At 59.5% G+C, this 17,502-nt stretch overlaps 1 protein-coding gene across 1 annotated transcript in view; it reads right to left on the bottom strand.

Annotated features, from left to right (window-relative positions):
• Window positions 1-13,898, bottom strand: part of lrrc71 (leucine rich repeat containing 71) — a gene marked incomplete at its 3' end in the record, with an annotated part of 49,439 nt that extends 35,541 nt beyond the window's left edge. Inside the window, exons 1-4 of the mRNA XM_072494515.1 lie at window positions 13,763-13,898; window positions 3,012-3,087; window positions 1,808-1,882; window positions 1,601-1,669 (exon numbers count right to left, since the gene is read on the bottom strand). Coding sequence (XP_072350616.1) covers window positions 1,601-1,669; window positions 1,808-1,882; window positions 3,012-3,087; window positions 13,763-13,895 — 353 coding nt within the window. The remainder of the gene's footprint in view (window positions 1-1,600; window positions 1,670-1,807; window positions 1,883-3,011; window positions 3,088-13,762) is intronic.
• Between the last annotated feature and the right edge of the window lie 3,604 nt (window positions 13,899-17,502).

Genomic DNA, 17,502 nt, shown 5'->3' with positions numbered 1-17,502 from the left:
GGGAGCGCTGCACTGTGGGAGGGTCAGTACTGAGGGAGCTCCGCACTGTGGGAGGGTCAGTACTGAGGGAGTGCCGCACTGTGGGAGGGTCAGTACTGAGGGAGTGCCGCACTGTGGGAGGGTCAGTACTGAGGGAGTGCCGCACTGTCAGAGGGTCAGTACTGAGGGAGTGCCGCACTGTGGGAGGGTCAGTACTGAGGGAGTGCTGCACTGTGGGAGGGTCAGTACTGAGGGAGCTCCGCACTGTGGGAGGTTCAGTACTGAGGGAGCTCCGCACTGTGGGAGGGTCAGTACTGAGGGAGCTCCGCACTGTGGGAGGGTCAGTACTGAGGGAGTGCCGCACTGTGGGAGGGTCAGTACTGAGGGAGTGCCGCACTGTGGGAGGGTCAGTACTGAGTTGGCTCTGCACTGTGGGAGGGTCAGTACTGAGGGAGTGCCGCACTGTGGGAGGGTCAGTACTGAGGGAGCTCCGCACTGTGGGAGGTTCAGTACTGAGGGAGCACCACACTGTGGGAGGGTCAGTACCGAGGGAGTGCCGCACTGTGGGAGGGTCAGTACTGAGGGAGTGCCGCACTGTCAGAGGGTCAGTACTGAGGGAGTGCCGCACTGTGGGAGGATCAGTACTGAGGGAGTGCCGCACTGTCAGAGGGTCAGTACTGAGGGAGCTCCGCACTGTGGGAGGGTCAGTACTGAGGGAGCGCTGCACTGTCAGAGGGTCAGTACTGAGGGAGCTCCGCACTGTGGGAGGGTCAGTACTGAGGGAGAGCCGCACTGTCAGAGGGTCAGTACTGAGGGAGTGCCGCACTGTGGGAGGGTCAGTACTGAGGGAGCACCGCACTGTCAGAGGGTCAGTACTGAGGGAGTGCCGCACTGTGGGAGGGTCAGTACTGAGTTGGCTCTGCATTGTGGGAGGGTCAGTACTGAGGGAGTGCCGCACTGTGGGAGGGTCAGTACTGAGGGAGCTCCGCACTGTGGGAGGTTCAGTACTGAGGGAGCACCGCACTGTGGGAGGGTCAGTACCGAGGGAGTGCCGCACTGTGGGAGGGTCAGTACTGAGGGAGCGCCGCACTGTCAGAGGGTCAGTACTGAGGGAGCGCCGCACTGTGGGAGGGTCAGTACTGAGGGAGCGCCGCACTGTGGGAGGGTCAGTACTGAGGGAGTGCCGCACTGTGGGAGGGTCAGTACTGAGGGAGCGCCGCACTGTCAGAGGGTCAGTACTGAGGGAGTGCCGCACTGTCAGAGGGTCAGTGCTGAGGGAGCGCCGCACTGTGGGAGGGTCAGTACTGAGGGAGCGCCGCACTGTGGGAGGGTCAGTACTGAGGGAGTGCCGCACTGTCAGAGGGTCAGTACTGAGGGAGCGCCGCACTGTGGGAGGGTCAGTACTGAGGGAGTGCCGCACTGTCAGAGGGTCAGTACTGAGGGAGTGCTGCACTGTGGGAGGGTCAGTGCTGAGGGAGTGCTGCACTGTCGGAGGGTCAGTACTGAGGGAGCGCCGCACTGTGGGAGGGTCAGTACTGCAAACCAAGCTAAGATATGGAGAACAAAAGTATCTCCAGTTGTGATGTTGTGACCAAGTTGCTGCTGAGTGCAGTTTACTCACGGACTATCCTCACTGAGGAGCTGATGGTAGGGATGTCCCGGGATCGGATTTCCGTCCAGCACCACCGTCCTGGAAAACCAACAACGGGAAAATTAGCAACCCGACCCAACAGTGTGGAACCCACCCCCGGCACAGAGTTAAACCCCCTCCCCCCCTCCCCTCCCCCCCCCCCCCCCCGAATTGTATACCAGATAATTAAATTCTTACTTGAGGTTTGCGCACTGACGTAGGACGCTGACGAACGCACTGAAAGTTGTATCATTGAGGCCCACGTTCCAGAGGCTGCAAGAGGAGAGGAACAAAGGAAAGAAGATTGCACAGCAGCACTCCACCCCCCCCCCCCCCCCCCCCCGGACTGCTCCACCGTTCCATATCACCAAGCCACATGAGTAATTCACGCTGGCGGGACTGGGCAAAAACTGTCGGCCACTCGGCCCATCGGGGTCCGGAGAACCGCCGGGGGGGGGGGGGCGCTGTCAACGGCCCCCAACCGGCGTGGCGGGAATCCCGCCGGCACCCAGAATACGGCGCCGGAGAACAGGGAAGTCGGGGCGGTCGGGTGGGATTCGGCCCTTCCCCCCGGGGATTCTCCAACCGGACACAGGGTGGCAGAATCCCGGCCAGTGTGTCTACTACAGATGCGATTAAGGGGTCACAAAGGTGAGGAAATCATTGCTTTTAAACATTGACTAGTTTATATGTAGGTCGCTGATGGAATATTGTTGATGTTTAGGAGGTTCCGTGCAGTGTAGATAATTTATTGTGTTTAGTCCTAGTTGAGCAAGCCATGGGACATAATAATAACAATCTTAATTGTAACAAAGGCTTACATTAATACTGCAGTGAAGTTACTGTGAAAAGCCCCTAGTCACCACATTCCGGCGCCTGCTCGTGTACACGGAGGGAGAATTCAGAATGTCCAATTGGCCCAATAGCACGTCTTTTGGGACTTGTGGGAGGGAACCGGAGCACCCGGAGGAGACGCACGCAGACTGGAGAGTGCCTTATGCTTGGGGTACAGGTGATGAAAAGAATCGGAGGAGCCACGTCTGTCTGTAGTATTGCAGTCTGCGATCGGACTTTCAAGTTGTTCCAGAAAGCGTCTCTCTCCAAAGGTCTGGACAGAGAAGCAAGGAACCCCGGTTGTTAACTTTATTTATAAGTGTTATTTGAACTGTGTTGGGTTGTTTTATCATTAGTAAGTTTTATCGCTCCTGTGGTTCAGTAGTCTTGTTGGGATTCCCGCCCAGCCCGAATACCGGCATAATCCCGTATCCGGCCCGGTCCCCAAGAGGCCACAGGTCAGTCCGCCCCCCCCCGCCCCCCCCCCCCCCCAACATGTAAACTCTGCGAGGCAGCGAGCAAATCACCGCGGAGACGTGGGCGCATGGGGTCGCTTTCTTGCACCTACTTGATGGTGTGAAGGTTGCTCATGGCAGGCAGACACTTCTGGAAGATGAAAATGTATCTCAGGTCAATCATCCACCCTAAAATAGAGAAAGAGAGCAGCAGAAATGGTGAATGTACACTCCCCAGGTCCTGCACTGGATACAGAGGTTCCAAAGGACCTGCACTGGAGACAGAGGTTCCCCCACGTCCTGCACTGGATACTGGAGTTCCCCGCGTCCTGCACTGGACACTGGGGTTCCCCCACATCCTGCACTGGAGACAGAGGTTCCCCCACGTCCTGCACTGGATACTGGGGTTCCACCACATCCTGCACTGGATACAGAGATTCCCCCACGTCCTGCACTGGACACTGGGGTTCCCCGCGTCCTGCACTGGATAATGGGGTTCCCCCACGTCCTGCACTGGATACTGGGGTTCCCCCACGTCCTGCACTGGATACTGGAGTTCCCCCACGACCTGCACTGGATACTGGGGTTCCCCACATCCTGTACTGGACACTGGGGTTCCCCCACGTCCTGCACTGGATACTGGAGTTCCCCCACGTCCTGCACTGGATACTGGGGTTCCCCGACATCCTGCACTGGACACTGGGGTTCCCCCACATCCTGCACTGGATACTGGAGTCCCCCACGTCCTGCACTGGACACTGGGGTTCCCCACGTCCTGCACTGGATACTGTGGTTCCCCACGTCCTGCACTGGATACTGGGGTTCCCCACGTCCTGCACTGGATACTGGGGTTCCCCACGTCCTGCACTGGATACTGGGGTTCGCCACGTCCTGCACTGGATACTGGGGTTCCCCACATCCTGCACTGGACACTGGGGTTCCCCCACGTCCTGCACTGGATACTGGGGTTCCCCCACGACCTGCACTGGATACTGGGGTTCCCCCGCGTCCTGCACTGGACACTGGAGTCCCCCACGTCCTGCACTGGATACTGGGGTTCCCCCACGACCTGCACTGGACACTGGGGTTCCCCACGTCCTGCACTGGATACTGGGGTTCCCCCACATCCTGCACTGGATACTGGGGTTCCCCCACATCCTGCACTGGACACTGGAGTTCCCCACGTCCTGCACTGGATACTGGGGTTCCCCCACATCCTGCACTGGATACTGGAGTTCCCCACATCCTGCACTGGATACTGGGGTTCCCCCACATCCTGCACTGGACACTGGAGTTCCCCACGTCCTGCACTGGATACTGGGGTTCCCCCACATCCTGCACTGGATACTGGAGTTCCCCACGTCCTGCACTGGATACTGGGGTTCCCCCACGTCCTGCACTGGATACTGGGGTTCCCCCACATCCTGCACTGGACACTGGAGTTCCCCACGTCCTGCACTGGATACTGCGGTTCCCCCACGTCCTGCACTGGATACTGGAGTTCCCCACGTCCTGCACTGGATACTGGAGTCCCCCACATCCTGCACTGGACACTGGGGTTCCCCCACGTCCTGCACTGGATACTGGGGTTCCCCCACGTCCTGCACTGGATACTGGGGTTCCCCCACGTCCTGCACTGGATACTGGGGTTCCCCCACGACCTGCACTGGATACTGGAGTCCCCCACGTCCTGCACTGGATACTGGGGTTCCCCCACGTCCTGCACTGGACACTGGAGTCCCCCACGTCCTGCACTGGATACTGGGGTTCCCCCACGTCCTGCACTGGATACTGGGGGTCCCCCACGTCCTGCACTGGATACTGGGGTTCCCCCACATCCTGCACTGGACACTGGGGTTCCCCCACGTCCTGCACTAGATACTGGGGTTCCCCCACGTCCTGCACTGGACACTGGGGTTCCCCCACGTCCTGCACTGGACACTGGGGTTCCCCCACGTCCTGCACTGGATACTGGGGTTCCCCCACGTCCTGTACTGGATACTGGGGTTCCCCCACGTCCTGCAGTGGACACTGGGATTACCTCACATCCTGCACTGGACACTGGGGTTCCCCCACATCCTGCACTGGATACTGGAGTTCCTCCACATCCTGCACTGGACACTGGGGTTCCCCCACGACCTGCACTGGATACTGGGGTTCCCCCACGTCCTGCACTGGACACTGGGGTTCCCCCACGTCCTGCACTGGACACTGGGGTTCCCCCACGTCCTGCACTGGATACTGGGGTTCCCCCATGTCCTGCACTGGACACTGGAGTCCCCCACGTCCTGCACTGGATACTGGGGTTCCCCCACATCCTGCACTGGATACTGGGGTTCCCCCACGTCCTGCACTGGATACTGGGGTTCCCCACGTCCTGCACTGGATACTGGGGTTCCCCCACATCCTGCACTGGATACTGGAGTTCCCCACGTCCTGCACTGGATACTGGGGTCCCCCCACATCCTGCACTGGATACTGGGGTTCCCCACGTCCTGCACTGGATACTGGGGTTCCCCCACGTCCTGCACTGGATACTGGAGTTCCCCACGTCCTGCACTGGATACTGGGGTTCCCCCACGTCCTGCACTGGATACTGGAGTTCCCCTACGTCCTACACTGGACACTGAGGTTCCCCACGTCCTGCACTGGATACTGGGGTTCCCCACGTCCTGCATTGGACACTGGAGTTCCCCCACGTCCTGCACTGGATACTGGGGTTCCCCCACGTCCTGCACTGGACACTGGAGTCCCCCACGTCCTGCACTGGATACTGGGGTTCCCCCACATCCTACACTGGATACTGGGGTTCCCCCACGTCCTGCACTGGATACTGGGGTTCCCCACATCCTGCACTGGATACTGGGGTTCCCCCACGTCCTGCACTGGACACTGGAGTCCCCCACGTCCTGCACTGGACACTGGGGTTCCCCCACATCCTGCACTGGATACTGGAGTTCCCCCACATCCTGCACTGGATACTGGGGTTCCGCCACATCCTGCACTGGATACTGGAGTCCCCCACGTCCTGCACTGGATACTGGGGTTCCCCCACATCCTGCACTGGATACTGGAGTTCCCCACATCCTGCAATGGACACTGGGGTTCCCCACGTCCTGCACTGGATACTGGGGTTCCCCACGTCCTGCACTGGATACTGGGGTTCCCCCACGTCCTGCACTGGATACTGGGGTTCCCCCACATCCTGCACTGGATACTGGGGTTCCCCCACATCCTGCACTGGATACTGGAGTTCCCCCACATCCTGCACTGGATACTGGGGTTCCCCCACATCCTGCACTGGATACTGGAGTTCCCCACGTCCTGCACTGGATACTGGGGTTCCCCCACATCCTGCACTGGATACTGGAGTCCCCCACGTCCTGCACTGGACACTGGGGTTCCCCGACATCCTGCACTGGATACTGGGGTTCCCCCACATCCTGCACTGGATACTGGAGTTCCCCACATCCTGCACTGGATACTGGGGTTCCCCGACATCCTGCACTGGACACTGGGGTTCCCCACGTCCTGCACTGGACACTGGAGTTCCCCACGTCCTGTACTGGACACTGGGGTTCCCCCACATCCTGCACTGGATACTGGGGTTCCCCACGTCCTGTACTGGACACTGGGGTTCCCCCACATCCTGCACTGGATACTGGAGTCCCCCACGTCCTGCACTGGACACTGGGGTTCCCCGACATCCTGCACTGGATACTGGGGTTCCCCCACATCCTGCACTGGATACTGGAGTTCCCCACATCCTGCACTGGATACTGGGGTTCCCCGACATCCTGCACTGGACACTGGGGTTCCCCACGTCCTGCACTGGACACTGGAGTTCCCCACGTCCTGTACTGGACACTGGGGTTCCCCCACATCCTGCACTGGACACTGGAGTTCCCCACGTCCTGTACTGGACACTGGGGTTGCCCGACATCCTGCACTGGATACTGGGGTTCCCCCACGTCCTGCACTGGATACTGGGGTTGCCCGACATCCTGCACTGGATACTGGGGTTCCCCCACGTCCTGCACTGGATACTGGGGTTCCCCCACGTCCTGCACTGGATACTGGGGTTCCCCCACGTCCTGCACTGGATACTGGGGGTCCCCCACGTCCTGCACTGGATACTGGGGTTCCCCCACATCCTGCACTGGACACTGGGGTTCCCCCACGTCCTGCACTGGATACTGGGGTTCCCCCACGTCCTGCACTGGACACTGGGGTTCCCCCACGTCCTGCACTGGACACTGGGGTTCCCCCACGTCCTGCACCGGATACTGGGGTTCCCCCACGTCCTGTACTGGATACTGGGGTTCCCCCACGTCCTGCAGTGGACACTGGGATTACCTCACATCCTGCACTGGACACTGGGGTTCCCCCACATCCTGTACTGGATACTGGAGTTCCTCCACATCCTGCACTGGACACTGGGGTTCCCCCACGTCCTGCACTGGATACTGGGGTTCCCCCACGTCCTGCACTGGACACTGGGGTTCCCCCACGTCCTGCACTGGACACTGGGGTTCCCCCACGTCCTGCACTGGATACTGGGGTTCCCCCACATCCTGCACTGGATACTGGGGTTCCCCCACGTCCTGCACTGGACACTGGAGTCCCCCACGTCCTGCACTGGATACTGGGGTTCCCCCACATCCTGCGCTGGATACTGGGGTTCCCCCACGTCCTGCACTGGATACTGGGGTTCCCCACGTCCTGCACTGGATACTGGGGTTCCCCCACATCCTGCACTGGATACTGGAGTTCCCCACGTCCTGCACTGGATACTGGGGTCCCCCCACATCCTGCACTGGATACTGGGGTTCCCCACGTCCTGCACTGGATACTGGGGTTCCCCCACGTCCTGCACTGGATACTGGAGTTCCCCACGTCCTGCACTGGATACTGGGGTTCCCCCACGTCCTGCACTGGATACTGGAGTTCCCCTACGTCCTACACTGGACACTGGAGTTCCCCACGTCCTGCACTGGATACTGGGGTTCCCCACGTCCTGCATTGGACACTGGAGTTCCCCCACGTCCTGCACTGGATACTAGGGTTCCCCCACGTCCTGCACTGGACACTGGAGTCCCCCACGTCCTGCACTGGATACTGGGGTTCCCCCACATCCTGCACTGGATACTGGGGTTCCCCCACGTCCTGCACTGGATACTGGGGTTCCCCACGTTCTGCACTGGATACTGGGGTTCCCCCACGTCCTGCACTGGACACTGGAGTCCCCCACGTCCTGCACTGGACACTGGGGTTCCCCCACATCCTGCACTGGATACTGGAGTTCCCCCACATCCTGCACTGGATACTGGGGTTCCCCCACATTCTGCACTGGATACTGGAGTCCCCCACGTCCTGCACTGGATACTGGGGTTCCCCCACATCCTGCACTGGATACTGGAGTTCCCCACATCCTGCACTGGACACTGGGGTTCCCCACGTCCTGCACTGGATACTGGGGTTCCCCACGTCCTGCACTGGATACTGGGGTTCCCCCACGTCCTGCACTGGATACTGGGGTTCCCCCACATCCTGCACTGGATACTGGGGTTCCCCCACATCCTGCACTGGAGACTGGAGTTGCCCCACATCCTGCACTGGATACTGGAGTTCCCCACGTCCTGCACTGGATACTGGGGTTCCCCCACATCCTGCACTGGATACTGGAGTTCCCCACGTCCTGCACTGGATACTGGGGTTCCCCCACATCCTGCACTGGATACTGGAGTCCCCCACGTCCTGCACTGGACACTGGGGTTCCCCGACATCCTGCACTGGATACTGGGGTTCCCCCACATCCTGCACTGGATACTGGAGTTCCCCACATCCTGCACTGGATACTGGGGTTCCCCGACATCCTGCACTGGACACTGGGGTTCCCCACGTCCTGCACTGGACACTGGAGTTCCCCACGTCCTGTACTGGACACTGGGGTTCCCCCACATCCTGCACTGGATACTGGAGTCCCCCACGTCCTGCACTGGACACTGGGGTTCCCCGACATCCTGCACTGGATACTGGGGTTCCCCCACATCCTGCACTGGATACTGGAGTTCCCCACATCCTGCACTGGATACTGGGGTTCCCCGACATCCTGCACTGGACACTGGGGTTCCCCACGTCCTGCACTGGACACTGGAGTTCCCCACGTCCTGTACTGGACACTGGGGTTCCCCCACATCCTGCACTGGACACTGGAGTTCCCCACGTCCTGTACTGGACACTGGGGTTCCCCCACGTCCTGCACTGGATACTGGGGTTCCCCGACATCCTGCACTGGATACTGGAGTTCCCCCACGTCCTGCACTGGATACTGGGGTTCCCCCACGTCCTGCACTGGACACTGGGGTTCCCCCACGTCCTGCACTGGATACTGGGGTTCCCCCACGTCCTGCAGTGGACACTGGGGTTCCCCCACGTCCTGCACTGGATACTGGGGTTCCCCACGTCCTGCACTGGATACTGGAGATCCCCACATCCTGCACTGGATACTGGGGTTCCCCACGTCCTGCACTGGATACTGGAGTTCCCCACATCCTGCACTGGATACTGGAGTTCCCCACGTCCTGCACTGGACACTGGGGTTCCCCCACATCCTGCACTGGATACTGGAGTTCCCCATGTCCTGCACTGGATACTGGGGTTCCCCCACGTCCTGCACTGGATACTGGGGTTACCCCACATCCTGCACTGGATACTGGAGTCCCCCACGTCCTGCACTGGATACTGGGGTTACCCCACATCCTGCACTGGATACTGGAGTTCCCCACGTCCTGCACTGGATACTGGGGTTACCCCACATCCTGCACTGGATACTGGAGTTCCCCCACGTCCTGCACTGGACACTGGGGTTCCCCCACATCCTGCACTGGACACTGGGGTTCCCCACGTCCTGCACTGGATACTGGAGTTCCCCCACGTCCTGCACTGGACACTGGGGTTCCCCCAGGGGCAATAACCCTCGGGTAAGGAAGCGGCTGAGTAACTGGGTGCAGAGTGGACGGTGGTTTGTGGGGGAGTTTCCCCAGGGGTCAGTTTGGGGCCCTCACCCTTCCTGATATATATTAACGCACCTGGACAGTGGAGCCCAGTGCAGGATTTCCAAATGTGTGGACGAAATGGGGATGGGGAATGTTGTGGGAACAGGTTTATCCGGGTTCCCCGGTGCGCGGAGGGCTGAGACACAATGTACCGAACATCACTCGGGTTCGAGACGGGCCCTCAGCCTCAGACTGGCAGTGCCACCCTGCCCAGAGGGCCGGCGCCTGGGGTCCTCCAATCCCCTGGGAGACCCCCCCTCCGATCCCCTGGGAGACCCCCCCCCCGATCCCCTGGGAGACCCCCCCTCCGATCCCCTGGGAGGCCCCCCCCGATCCCCTGGGAGACCCCCCCACGATCCCCTGGGAGACCCCCCCCCCACGATCCCCTGGGAGACCCCCCCCCCGATCCCCTGGGAGACCCCCCCCCCCCCGATCCCCTGGGAGACCCCCCCCGATCCCCTGGGAGACCCCCCCCCGATCCCCTGGGAGACCCCCCCCGATCCCCTGGGAGACCCCCCCCCCGATCCCCTGGGAGACCCCCCCTCCGATCCCCTGGGAGCCCCCCCTCCGATCCCCTGGGAGACCCCCTCCCGATCCCCTGGGAGACCCCCCCTCCGATCCCCTGGGAGACCCCCCTCCGATCCCCTGGGAGACCCCCCCCGATCCCCTGGGAGACCCCCCCCCGATCCCCTGGGAGACCCCCCCCCGATCCCCTGGGAGACCCCCCCGATCCCCTGGGAGACCCCCCCCGATCCCCTCAGAGACCTTCCCCGATCCCCTCAGAGACCCCCCCTTGACCCCCACGGGTGCCGTTCCATCTGGTTCCCGTTCGTGGACCCCAGCGCTGAACGACGCTCGCCCGAGCGGAATCAGCACATTACAGTCAGACACTGGGCGGGATTCTCCACCCCCGCGCCGAAGTGCCCGCGCCGTTGTGAACGGCCCCGGTCCCGACCGATTCAGGCCCCGACAATGGGCCAGTATCGGGGCCGCGTCATCTACCCGCGCCCGGCCTTGTCGCCGCGTAAAGGCAGCGCCGCATAACTGGCGTCACCCGCGCATGCGCGGTTGCCGTCCTCTCCGAGTCCGTCCCGCAAGAAGATGGGGGACGGATCTTGCGGGGCGGCGGAGGGAAGGTGGTCCTCCTTCAGAGAGGCCGGCCCAACGATCGGTGGGCACCGATCGCGGGCCACCCCACATTCCAGGTGAAGCCCGGTGCAGGATCCCCCCTCCCCCCCGTAGGCCGCCCCCCCCCCCCCCCCCAGGTGTGGACGGCGCCGGGGGGAAGCCGCCGTTTTGGCCGCTCGGTCCATCCGGGTCTGAGAATAGCGGGGGTGCCGGAGAATCGCCATTTTGGGTGTCTCCGGCGAATCTCCGGCCTGCGGCCCGCGAAACTCGACCGGGCCGTTCCCGCCGCTTGGGAGAATCGCGGGAGGGCGTCGGACCGGCGTCCCCGGAAAATCTGGCGGCCCAGGCGATTCCCCCAACCGGCGCGGGAGTGGGGAATCGCGCCCTAACTATCTCGCTCTAATATGCAGATTTTCCAAAATGTGATCCCGCCCACAATGGGCGAGGACTTCGGGGATAGATCCCCGGAGCGCGGTGTCCCGGCGGGCTGCTTTACGTACGCCACGTGGGCATTCGGTCTCGCCTGATGGCGACTGCGATGAGGATTGTCTCGAACTTCCAAAGGACACAGACACGTTAGTGGAGTGGGCAGACAAGGGGCAGCTGAAGTTAAATTCAGAGAGGTTGAGGTGATTCATTTTGACAGGAATAATGTGGAGAGAAGCTCTAAAATGAAGGCAGAAACTCTTCAGGGGGCGGGGGAACAGGGAGACCTCAGTGTGTGTGTACATAAATCGGTGAATATGGTAGAGAGTGTCAGAGAGTGGTGGTGGATGGCAAATATTCAGCCTGGATCCCAGTTACCAGTGGTGTACCGCAGGGATCAGTTCTGGGTCCTCTGCTGTTTGTGATTTTCATTAATGACTTGGATGAGGGAGTTGAAGGGTGGGTCAGTAAATTTGCAGACGATACAAAGATTGGTGGAGTTGTGGATAGTAAGGAGGGCTGTTGTCGGCTGCAAAGAGACATAGATAGGATGCAGAGCTGGGCTGAGAAGTGGCAGATGGAGTTTAACCCTGAAAAGTGTGAGGTTGTCCATTTTGGAAAGACAAATATGAATGCTGAATACAGGGTTAACGGTAGAGTTCTTGGCAATGTGGAGGAGCAGAGAGATCTTGGGGTCTACGTTCATACATCTTTGAAAGTTGCCACTCAAGTGGATCGAGCTGTGAAGAAGGCCTATGGTGTGCTCGCGTTCATTAACAGAGGGATTGAATTTAAGAGCCGTGAGGTGATGATGCAGCTGTACAAAACCTTGGTAAGGCCACATTTGGAGTACTGTGTACAGTTCTGGTCGCCTCCTTTTAGGAAGGATGTGGAAGCTTTGGAAAAGGTGCAAAGAAGATTTACCAGGATGTTGCCTGGAATGGAGAGTAGGTCTTACGAGGAAAGGTTGAGGGTGCTAGGCCTTTTCTCATTAGAACGGAGAAGGATGAGGGGCGACTTGATAGAGGTTTATAAGATGATCAGGGGAATAGATAGAGTAGACAGTCAGAGACTTTTTCCCCGGGTGGAACAAACCATTACAAGGGGACATAAATTTAAGGTGAAAGGTGGAAGATAGAGGAGGGATATCAGAGGTAGGTTCTTTACCCAGAGAGTAGTGGGGGCATGGAATGCACTGCCTGTGGAAGTAGTTGAGTCGGAAACATTAGGGACCTTCAAGCGGCTATTGGATAGGTACATGGATTACGGTAGAATGATGGGGTGTAGATTAATTTGCTCTTAATCTAGGACATAGGTTTGGCACAACATTGTGGGCCGAAGGGCCTGTTCTGTGCTGTATTTTCTATGTTCGATGTAGGGCCTGTTGACAGAGCAGTTAATAAAGGAAATTAAATCCTAGGCTTCATGAACAGGGGCTTTGAGTCCAAGAGCAAGGACGGTAGGGAAAACAAGACTACAGTTACGCCTCATCTGGAGCCTGCGTCCAGTTCTAGGCGCTATCCCTGAGGAAGGATGTCCCATCCTGCATGTGCTGGACCCTTATACTACAGCGCCCACTCCTCTAGCTCAACATGCCGTTTGGTCCCTTCATTCTCACACAATGGACATCCCACCTCTTCCTTTAATGAAGGGGGCATCATCCGACCCCCTTTGGTTCTCCCCCACCCCCACACTCTGCAAAAAGTACGAAAAAGAAACACGCTCTTCGATTTACCAAGTTTGGGTTCCCATGCCTCCCGGGCACCGTGTGCTCTTCCGGGCAGCTCATCATTTTAAGAGTACCCAATTCTTTTATTTTCCCAATTTCAGGGGCAATTTAGTGTGGCCAATTCACCTGCCCTGCACATCTTTGGGTTGTGGGGCTGGTTTAGCACAGGGCTAAATAGCTGGCTTTGAAAGCAGGCCAAGGCAGGCCAGCAGCACGGTTCAATTCCCGTACCAGCCTCCCCGAATAGGCGCCGGAATGTGGCGACTAGGGGCTTTCCACAGGAACTTCATTGAAGCCTACTTGTGACAATAAGCAATTTTCATTTTTTCATTTTCACCTGGGGCGTGAGGCCTACGCGGACGGCGGGAGATTGAGCAAGCTCCACACGGACCGTGACCCGGGGCCGGGGTCGATTTATTCATGTCAAAGGCACGACATGAATGACTCGGCTGGAAGGCCAGCCGCTCGGGGCAGTGATCTGCCCTGGGAAGTTCCCAGCTCTCTGCTCCATTGACAAGCCTACCTCTGATATAGACGGACTTGACCAGCTTCAGGTCGTCATTCTCGATCTCCACCTGGATGCTGGGCCGGAAGAAGGATATCTGATCCTTGGTCGGGGGGGCCGAGGACACTTCGGAAGCAGGGAGAGATTCCATCTCGTCAACTGGTGAATGGGGAGGAACACAATGAGTGAGCGGCCTGTACGGAGAGCATCGCACAAATACACCCCCCAGTCAGGCACTCTCCCCATCGGCACAGATTCCCACTCTCGTACAGTGACCACCCCCAGCACTGTCATCCACCCGACATGCACCCACCTTCCAAAACAGCACCCAACTTAGGCCCCCTCCCCCCTCCCTAACACTGTAACCCCCACCAATCCACCAAACCGGCACATCTTTGGACTGTGGAGGGAAACTGGAGCGCGAGGTGGAAACCCACACAGACACAGGGAGAGCGTGTAAACTCCACACGGACACGGGGAGGGCGTGCAAACTCCACACGGACATGGGGAGAGCGTGTAAACTCCACACGGACACGGGGAGGGCGTGCAAACTCCACACGGACATGGGGAGAGCGTGTAAACTCCACACGGACACGGGGAGAGCGTGCAAAATCCACACAGACACTGGGAGAGTGTGCAAACTCCACACAGACAAGGGGAGTGCGTGCAAACTCCACATGGACACGGGGAGAGCGTGCAAACTCCACACGGACACGGGGAGAGCGTGTAAACTCCACATGGACACGGGGAGGGCGTGCAAACTCCACACGGACACGGGGAGAACGTGCAAACTCCACACAGACACAGGGAGAGCGTGTAAACTCCAAATGGACACGGGGAGGGCGTGCAAACTCCACACAGACACGGGGAGAGCGTGCAAACTCCACACAGACACGGGGAGAGCATCCAAACTCCACACAGACACAGGGAGAGCGTGCAAATTCCACACAGACACGGGGAGAGCGTCCAAACTCCACACAGACACGGGGAGAGCGCGCAAACTCCACACAGACACGGGGAGAGCGTGCAAACTCCACACAGACACGGGGAGAACGTGCAAACTCCACACAAACACAGGGAGAGCGTGTAAACTCCACATGGACACGGGGAGGGCGTGCAAACTCCACACAGACACGGAGAGAGCATCCAAACTCCACACAGACACGGGGAGAGCGCGCAAACTCCACACAGACACGGGGAGAGCGTGCAAACTCCACACAGACACGGGGAGAGCGTGCAAACTCCACAAGGACACGGGGAGAGCATGCAAACTCCACACGGACACGGGGAGAATGTGGAAACTCCACACAGACACGGGGAGAACGTGCAAACTCCACACTGACACGGGGAGAGCGCACAAACTCCACACTGACACAGGGAGAGCGTGCAAACTCCACACGGACACGGGGAAAGCATGCAAACTCCACACAGACACGGGGAGAGCGTGCAAACTCCACACAGACACGGGGAGAGGGTGCAAACTCCACACGGACACGGGGAGAGCATGCAAACTCCACACAGACACGGAGAGAGCGTGCAAACTCCACACAGACATGGGGAGAGCGTGCAAACTCCACATGGACACGGGGAGGGCGTGCAAACTCCACACGGACATGGGGAGAGCGTGTAAACTCCACACGGACACGGGGAGGGCGTGCAAACTCCACACGGACATGGGGAGAGCGTGTAAACTCCACACGGACACGGGGAGAGCGTGCAAACTCCACACGGACACGGGGAGAGCGTGCAAACTCTACACGGACACGGGGAGAGCGTGCAAACTCCACACGGACACGGGGAGAGCGTGCAAACTCCACACGGACACGGGGAGAGCGTGTAAACTCACATGGACACGGGGAGGGCGTGCAAACTCCACACGGACACGGGGAGAACGTGCAAACTCCACACAGACACAGGGAGAGCGTGTAAACTCCACATGGACATGGGGAGGGCGTGCAAACTCCACACAGACACGGGGAGAGCGTGCAAACTCCACACAGACACGGGGAGAGCATCCAAACTCCACACAGACACAGGGAGAGCGTGCAAACTCCACACAGACACGGGGAGAGCGTCCAAACTCCACACAGACACGGGGAGAGCGCGCAAACTCCACACAGACACGGGGAGAGCGTGCAAACTCCACACAGACACGGGGAGAACGTGTAAACTCCACATGGACACGGGGAGGGCGTGCAAACTCCACACAGACACGGGGAGAGCATCCAAACTCCACACAGACACGGGGAGAGCGCGCAAACTCCACACAGACACGGGGAGAGCGTGCAAACTCCACACAGACACAGGGAGAGCGTGTAAACTCCAAATGGACACGGGGAGGGCGTGCAAACTCCACACAGACACGGGGAGAGCGTGCAAACTCCACACAGACACGGGGAGAGCATCCAAACTCCACACAGACACAGGGAGAGCGTGCAAATTCCACACAGACACGGGGAGAGCGTCCAAACTCCACACAGACACGGGGAGAGCGCGCAAACTCCACACAGACACGGGGAGAGCGTGCAAACTCCACACAGACACGGGGAGAACGTGCAAACTCCACACAAACACAGGGAGAGCGTGTAAACTCCACATGGACACGGGGAGGGCGTGCAAACTCCACACAGACACGGAGAGAGCATCCAAACTCCACACAGACACGGGGAGAGCGCGCAAACTCCACACAGACACGGAGAGAGCGTGCAAACTCCACACAGACACGGGGAGAGCGTGCAAACTCCACAAGGACACGGGGAGAGCATGCAAACTCCACACGGACACGGGGAGAATGTGGAAACTCCACACAGACACGGGGAGAACGTGCAAACTCCACACTGACACGGGGAGAGCGCACAAACTCCACACTGACACAGGGAGAGCGTGCAAACTCCACACGGACACGGGGAAAGCATGCAAACTCCACACAGACACGGGGAGAGCGTGCAAACTCCACACAGACACGGGGAGAGGGTGCAAACTCCACACGGACACGGGGAGAGCATGCAAACTCCACACAGACACGGAGAGAGCGTGCAAACTCCACACAGACATGGGGAGAGCGTGCAAACTCCACATGGACACGGGGAGGGCGTGCAAACTCCACACGGACATGGGGAGAGCGTGTAAACTCCACACGGACACGGGGAGGGCGTGCAAACTCCACACGGACATGGGGAGAGCGTGTAAACTCCACACGGACACGGGGAGAGCGTGCAAACTCCACACGGACATGGGGAGAGCGTGCAAACTCTACACGGACACGGGGAGAGCGTGCAAACTCCACACGGACACGGGGAGAGCGTGCAAACTCCACACGGACACGGGGAGAGCGTGTAAACTCACATGGACACGGGGAGGGCGTGTAAACTCCACACGGACACGGGGAGAACGTGCAAACTCCACACAGACACAGGGAGAGCGTGTAAACTCCACATGGACATGGGGAGGGCGTGCAAACTCCACACAGACACGGGGAGAGCGTGCAAACTCCACACAGACACGGGGAGAGCATCCAAACTCCACACAGACACAGGGAGAGCGTGCAAACTCCACACAGACACGGGGAGAGCGTCCAAACTCCACACAGACACGGGGAGAGCGCGCAAACTCCACACAGACACGGGGAGAGCGTGCAAACTCCACACAGACACGGGGAGAACGTGCAAACTCCACACAAACACAGGGAGAGCGTGTAAACTCCACATGGACACGGGGAGGGCGTGCAAACTCCACACAGACACGGGGAGAGCATCCAA

Source organism: Scyliorhinus torazame, unplaced genomic scaffold (assembly GCF_047496885.1).
Source record: "Scyliorhinus torazame isolate Kashiwa2021f unplaced genomic scaffold, sScyTor2.1 scaffold_564, whole genome shotgun sequence".
Taxonomy (NCBI): domain Eukaryota; kingdom Metazoa; phylum Chordata; class Chondrichthyes; order Carcharhiniformes; family Scyliorhinidae; genus Scyliorhinus; species Scyliorhinus torazame.
The sequence above is the reverse complement of the archived record's forward strand: the minus strand, read 5'-3'. Positions and strand labels throughout refer to the sequence as shown.